At 45.4% G+C, this 7,500-nt stretch overlaps 1 protein-coding gene across 2 annotated transcripts in view; it reads right to left on the minus strand.

Moving 5' to 3' along the window:
* LOC134462404 (integrin alpha-5-like) overlaps positions 1 to 7,500 on the minus strand; it is a 76,784-nt gene that overhangs the window by 65,219 nt on the left and 4,065 nt on the right. For both annotated transcript variants that reach the window (XM_063215422.1, XM_063215421.1), the window contains exon 2: positions 95 to 225. In XM_063215422.1, coding sequence (XP_063071492.1) covers positions 95 to 225 — 131 coding nt within the window. The remainder of the gene's footprint in view (positions 1 to 94; positions 226 to 7,500) is intronic.

A 7,500-nucleotide genomic window follows, 5' to 3' on the forward strand; every position in this document is an offset into this window, starting at 1 on the left:
ACAACCAAAAGGGCTTGGTGGTGTCAAACAACAGGGCTATGGGTTAGTTCACAAAAACATCTTTTAAACAAGGCCCCCAAATATATGCACTTACCTTCACTGTCAAACTCGAGAATGCTACATTTTGATTGGCTCCGGCTCCAAGGACAGAGGAATACGGCCCCACCCTCCATGACATCTGGTTGGCTGGTGTTGGCTTTTGGGGCTCCAACTAGAATACTGACACTGTATGAAAACATGAGCAAAACAACAACTGTTAGTTTCAATGTGGCCAGTGCTGCCCAATTGGGCTGCTTAGGATGACTGGCTGCGGGTAAAAAAGGGCAAAAAGGGCATATGGCCATAGAAATCAATATAATTTAGTTCAAATTGGGTGAGATTTAGTGCGCCCAGGCGAGTTTTCAGCATTTTTTGGGCTGGAAATCATCATTCTCATCTGGCAACCCTGAGTGTGGCATGTAGCCTTTCATGCAGATGTGATTGCCGGTAATCCGATTCACTAATGCTCAACTCCATCATCAAAATATAGCTATGGCATTGCCAAGTGTCTTATTCAACAGATTAGTACTTGGTCATTACCATTTTGGTTACAACAAGTTTTATGATAGAGGCTTTATGATTGAGGCATGTTTTAAGGAACTGAAGCGGTCCTTACAGATTTTACATTACCACATGTCATCACAGTTCTTGAACAACAGGGAACTTCCCAAAGCCTCCCCCAACATGTAATGTATGGTATGTTTCCTTTCACATAAGTACATTAAGTCTGCTTTCCATAACATAGTAACTTGATCATGTCTGGTATCAAATCCAGGGTGATGTAAAAGAAAGGGGAACACACAGAGAGTTCATGGGAAAAGAGAAAACACTGAGAGAAAAGCAAATGGGAAAGTCCATGAGTATCAGTAGACCCCCTTTGCGCTAAGGAAACAGCTACTAAAAGAACCCAAAACAGCTCAGTCAAACTAGTCTACATATGTGTCATAGTTTGTAGAAGGAAGGTGCTGGAGGTTCAGTGAGAGCTCTACCCTATGATCACACGTAAGAAGCAAAACAACTATTCAATAGTGTGCCCATGTCACAAGAGGAACTTCCGCATTAACGTCACTCACCTTATTACAGTGATATAACACATTTCCCTGTCTAAAATGTGTAATGACTGATAAACCAAAATATGAATAGAGACTCGTAAAAGACAAAAAAACATTGTCAGAAATCAAGTTCAAGGTGAGGAAAGACAACAAAAAATGTATGACGAACTGGCCGTGAGTGGAAAGGTGGATGCTCTTTTACTGAATGGAACAGTCTAATGAAAGAACAGGAGAGCAGTCCTGGACCACGTTTCTCGAAAGCATCGTTGCTACAGTTAGCAACTTAACCTGCAGGTTTCCAATAGGAAAATGCATTGCAACCAAGCAAGTTGCTAAATTAGGTACTGTAGCAACGATGTTGTCAAGAAACGCACCCCAGTCCAGAACAGTTTCTGCTTCACAGTTTCCCTCAGACAGACACAATAAGGTCACTGGGTGGGTACAGGCTATGACTGAACTGGAGAAATATCACATCCTTATCTGAATATATCAAGAACGTGACTATGAGGTGTTTACCCGAATTAAGTCACGGGTGCTACTGGGGGAGCTTACTAATGTCTCAAGGTTCACTGGGAACTAAAAGATTCACATCAATATCCTTGGGCACAACAATCTTGCCCTTGTTGAACGTCTGTAGGGAACATATGATCACAATTGAGAAGTAATGATGAATAGTGTGACCATGACACAAGAGGAACTTCCACACTCAAACACTACTAGACTAAAATATCAATTACAACCAAACAACAAAGAGGAAGTCTCCCCACCTACAACTGCTACTGGCGATTCTTTCTAAACGCCCACCGCACACTTGACCATGAACACTACAGCACTCATGTCCACGTCCTTGGGCGCCTCAATCTAGCCTTTGTGTCCAGAAATAGCTGAGTTATGGTGTAGACCAGTGGTTCTTAACCTGGGGTGCGGGCACCCCCTGGGGGTGCGCCAGAGATTCCAGGGGGTGCGCACAATTATGTTTGCGTTGAGGCTGGGACCAAAATTCTGCTTGCAAACATTATAATTCGGCCTAATCAAAACATGTTTTGGTCACTATTTAAAGTCATTATGGTATTGATTAATGTCTCAAGGAAGAATCATGTAATTAATCACTTGTATCCTTTTTCAGTGCATATACTTGTGCAAAAGTCAAGGTTGGGGGTGCGTGGCTTGTCCTCAACACAGGCAAGGGGGTGCTTTAAGAAAATAAGGTTAAGAACCACTGGTGTAGACTAAAACATAATTTCAACTTAATAACAAGAGGTAGTTTCCCCATCTACAATGTGTCGTCAAAAATGTTTCCATCAATTAAGCTACTGGTGCAACTTGGGTAAACGTAGTGTCCACTGCTCACTTCGTTGTGAACTCTACAGCACTCATGTCTATGTCCTTGTGCTCCGTAATCTTGCCGTTGTGTCCAGAAATAGATGAGTTATGGATGGTGTACCTAGACAGGGCACAGGCGGAATGCCGGAGCCCCCCAATGAGTAGCTGCTTGGACAGACGGCATATCTGCTGTCAGGAAGCCGACAGGAAAAACACACAGATGACCTGACATTCGTCTGCAAGTACACACACACACACACACACACACACACACAGACACAAACAAACACACACACACACACACACACACACACACACACACACACAGACACAAACAAGCATGCACGCACCCACACATAAACACACCCACACACACACAAGCATGCACACACCAACACACACACACCCACATACACACACAATGTATACAAACAGGTCATGCGCACGCATGCACGTCCGTACGCAAGCACGCACGCACACACACACACACATACACACACAGGGGGGCAGATCTGCTTGCCAGTGGAACGCAAGAAGACAAATGAAATGAAAGAAAATGTCCTACAATTAAATGTCCTCCTACAAATAAACCTTCATCAAAATCCAGTCTCAGTTTAGCCCGGGGATGGTTCTCAGATGTTCCAACACATGACATGTCATTGAGAGCCCCAAACCGGTCATTTTACAGTATAAAGCAGGAACCAGTCAAACTTACTCATTATAACCTGTCTCAATGTTTTGGCTATGAGGAATTTTGAGGTCTCATCGCTCATGGCACAGTCGACAAGCTTGCAAACAGCTGTGATTCACGAAGGCTTGAATTAGAGTAGGATTATTCAAGAGCTGAGAACAGTGAGCACAGTAAGAAAGTCAGAGAGTAAACAAAAAATGTCAGCATAGGCGAATAACACTGAACTCGTTGAGAGCCTCAAACAACTCCTTTTAAAGCAGGACCCAGTTAGACTTTCTTATTTGTAACCTGTCTCAATGTTTTGGCTATGAGGAATTTTGAGGTCTCATTGCTCATGGCACAGTCGACAAGTTTGCAAACACCTGTGATTCACGAAGTCTTGAATTAGAGTAGGATTATTCCACAGCTGAGAATAGTGAGTGGGGCACAGACATGGGTGAGTAAACAAAAAAATGTCACCATGGGAGGTGATGAGTCACACTGCAGTACAGTAATAGACCTATACCATGTATGGGCTCATGAGGACCCAGGTTCGAGTCCGGCCTGGGTCATATATCCCAGCACTATCCCATCGCTCTCGTTTCCTGTCCCACTCCTCACTTTCTCTGTCATAATAAAGGCAAAAAAAGCCCACAAGAGAACACTGAACTTCTGACTCAAAACTCAAGTCAGTCTGTGTAAACATTCTTCCAAAGTGCTGAGGCAAAGGCGCATTCAGCTCGCTGGGCATCACCTGCTGAATCGGACAAAATAGACGTCCTCACATTCCGACATCTGTGTTCTGTTCTCAGACGACTAAAGTCCCTGTATATCCCCTGCCCAGGAACACTTAGTGTTTCACAAACTTGGTCGACAACAAATTACCCCGAGCTTGTATATCGGAAACTCCGATATGATTGCCCATTCTGTTGCACTGAGGCAACGGTTTATACATTGCGGAGTCCCAACCACAACAAAATGGGACATTACAAGTCCGCTTATTAGCGCCTGTGACAGGTTGAGACTGTGCAGACCCGAGTAACCATGCCTTCCGCTCTCCACTATCAGTACTGAGCAGCCAGTGTGGCGTTGTGGAGAAGGTCAACTACACTGCACAGCCTGTTCTGGTGAGTGTGCTGTGCCTGAAAATAGACAGACTGATGTAGTAGACAGAGAGAGAGAGAGAGAGAGAGAGAGAGAGAGAGAGAGAGAGAGAGAGAGAGAGAGAGAGAGAGAGAGAGAGAGAGAGAGAGAGAGACTCATTTGAGAGAAGTGGCGTTAGTGGAGGTAGGAGTTGCAGTCCAGGTAGGCCTAAATAAACCACACAGAGGAGAGAGAGAGAGAGAGAGAGAGAGAGAGAGAGAGAGAGAGAGAGAGAGAGAGAGAGAGAGAGAGAGAGAGAGAGAGAAAGATAAGTTTGAGAGTGGTTCTTCTGGAAGGGCTACGGTCCAGGTAGACCCAAATAAACCACAAAAGCAAACAGCAGAGTGAAAGCAGAGCCCAGCTCTCTCCTGGTCTGGCCACTGTCCTGAGTGGGGCCCTTACACATTCACACTGCTGCCAACCCACTGCTGCCGGCTATGCCATGGTGTGTGTGTGTGTGTGTGTGTGTGTGTGTGGGTGCGGGTGTGTATGTGTGGGTGTGTGTACGTGCGTGTTTGTGAGTGAGTGTGAGAGAGGAGGTATTGAGTTTTTGTGTGTGTATTTATTTGCATGTGTGAGACTGAATGAGTGTGAGTGCGGTATGTGAATGTGATGTGGAAATGTGTGCGTGAGCGCGTGCGTGCGTACGTGCGTCTGTCTGTGAGTCTGTCTGTTGGCCTATGTGGCTGTGGGTGTGTAGTATGTATGTGCATGTGTCTGTTTGTGCATGCATGCGTGTGTGTGTGTGTGTGTAACGTAGTGTGTTGTTTAAACAGGGGGGATATGTTGAGTGAAACATAACAGCTGTGGAGGATGGATTGTGCTGGAGAGACACACAGACAGACGCACACACACACACACAGATAGTGTGTGACAGTGCGTCTCTTCTTTCGCTCTCGTTTCCCTTCTGTCTGTCTACAGAAGCCGTGTTCTGCCGAGCCCTGTGCTCCACTCCGAGGGGGGGTAATGACATTCACAGAAATCGGTTCCGCCCGGGGGCCTTAAAGCCGCGCGCGCAGTCGGAGAGATGTCTTCATGCCGTCGGACAGTTTCATGGCCTGCAATGTGTCTGCACCGCACCACACCGCGCTTCTCTCCCGGCAGATGCAACCTCAGAGCCTACCTTGACTTTCCCACACTTTATTAGGCCTACCTGCCCATCTAACTGTAGGGCGCTCGATGAGCACGCACAGTTCAACCTTGAGGAGAGCATCTGTGAAAAGATGTGTCTCTGCAACAGATTCTATGTAGCTTGTACGTAGAACACTAGCAATGCTTACAAAAGCCGTACAACACAAACATTCTATGATTTGAATAGTTTAGTAGTTAGTTACAAAGCTTCCTCTGCCTAGGATTGCATGAGGTGTATGTATGCAGTAGATATATTAATATCAACCATTATTGATCATTTGTATTTGCAACTGTGACTATAAACGTTACCAAAGCTGTGAGCTGTTGTAAACATACTGTGTTTATGAAGTCACTATTTCACAACCCCCAATCCTCAGATGAGACGTTTTTATCGTCTTCATGTTCTTGTACTTTACTTTCTCTTTCTATGCTTCAATGTGAGAAAACTGACTTAACATATTCAAAATATCAGAATGTTCGTAAGAGTGTTTGAAAGCCACAAACTTGCAATTCCATGCACCAACAGCTAGCCTACATAAACTAGACCAAGAGCTAGCTTTCCTCACCGCTATCTTTTTCTCCACTTATCAACTTATCTTTCCTCATCTCTCTATCTCCCTCCCTCTCTCTCCAACCAGTCTCTCTCTCTCCCTCTCTCTCTCTTTCTCTCTCAACATTCTTTCAGCGTAAGCAGCATCATCCTCTCAAGCAGCGTGGCCACACAAAACAGCTGACCTCATCTATCTGACACACAAAATCACACTGCTATCATAATGAGCACATAAATATTCTATCAGTTACGCCCCCCACCCAACCCCCCCCCCCCCCCCCCACCCTTCAGCCTGGCCTCCGCGGGTGAGAATGATGGAAGAATTTCTACACCTCCGATGATAAAACAACATTCATCCCCCTCTCCTTCCTCCTTCCTCCATCTTCTCTCTTCTCTTCCAAACTCCCTCGTTCTGTCTCTCTCTCTCTCCCTTCCTCCTTGGATCTGATAAACTGCAGTGTGTGAGCTAAGCCGAGTCGTTTCTGCCTTCCCCTCGCTGTTGGAAAAGACGTGCGGGCACTAAAATTAGTCCTGACCTTTTAGACGAAAAAAAAAAAACCTAAAAAAGAAAAGCAGTGGAAATCAAATAAATGATGAAGTAACAAGAGCTGTATAGTGGTGGAGCGCCTAGTTGACCAGGAAACACCTAATTGCCTGTTCCAAAGACGCTCCGCTACGTAATGCCACTGGGCTGGCCGGCCAGTTAGCCACACAGACGGAGAATGTGAGTAGGCTCCAGTCTGCATATAGGTTGTCAGGATCACTCTGCTGCAAAACAGTGAACACACATATGATGATGACACACATTGGGCACGGTAAGAAACAAAGTGCTCATCGTACATATAGGTGTGCTCTAACTCAGGGATATAGTTGTTGGATTGGGTTGTTGTTTTTGGGGGCCTGTCCAGGCCCGTAGCCATCATTGTGGTATGGGGGGATCTTTTTCCCCCGAAAGTGGACTTCATTTGGCTCCCTACTCCAATGTCCCCCAAATACACGAGCACACTTCAAATATTTGAATTTAGACATATTTTATTCATTGGTTTCAAGGCTGACAACAGCAACAACCATTTTTAATTTCCTTACTTTAACAGGCAAACCTTTACTATTTTATTTCAAAGGCTTAGTTTAGTGAGGGGGATGAAATGGCCTTCCAGTCACAATGGGTATGCAACGTAGTTGGGGGAGTCGAGTGGGGGTGGGGGATGGGACGGGGGGTTTGAACGAACCCCTCGAACCCCCCCTGGCTACAGGCCTGCTGTCCTACCTGGATATGGTGCAGTGGCCCCTTACCACACACCGTTCCACCACTGGTATGCTGTAATAGACACTGAAAAAAACTTTACTATCATAGTACTACACCACTATGACAGTGCACAGGGCCTTTAACAATACATTGCAACTTGGTCACTGCCATTCTGGTAAGAGCTAATGTATAACAGGGGCCGTGTCTTAAAGTTGTGAAATGTTTTAGTAAAGAGAACAAGGCAGAGAGTGCGGCATTTTACTACTCGATCTAAGAAACAAAAAAAAGTGGCCCTTTGGAGTGACTGAACAGCAGTCAAGAGGCCAAATGAAACAGAACCGAAGTT

This window comes from Engraulis encrasicolus, chromosome 14, assembly GCF_034702125.1.
Source record: "Engraulis encrasicolus isolate BLACKSEA-1 chromosome 14, IST_EnEncr_1.0, whole genome shotgun sequence".
Classification (NCBI taxonomy): domain Eukaryota; kingdom Metazoa; phylum Chordata; class Actinopteri; order Clupeiformes; family Engraulidae; genus Engraulis; species Engraulis encrasicolus.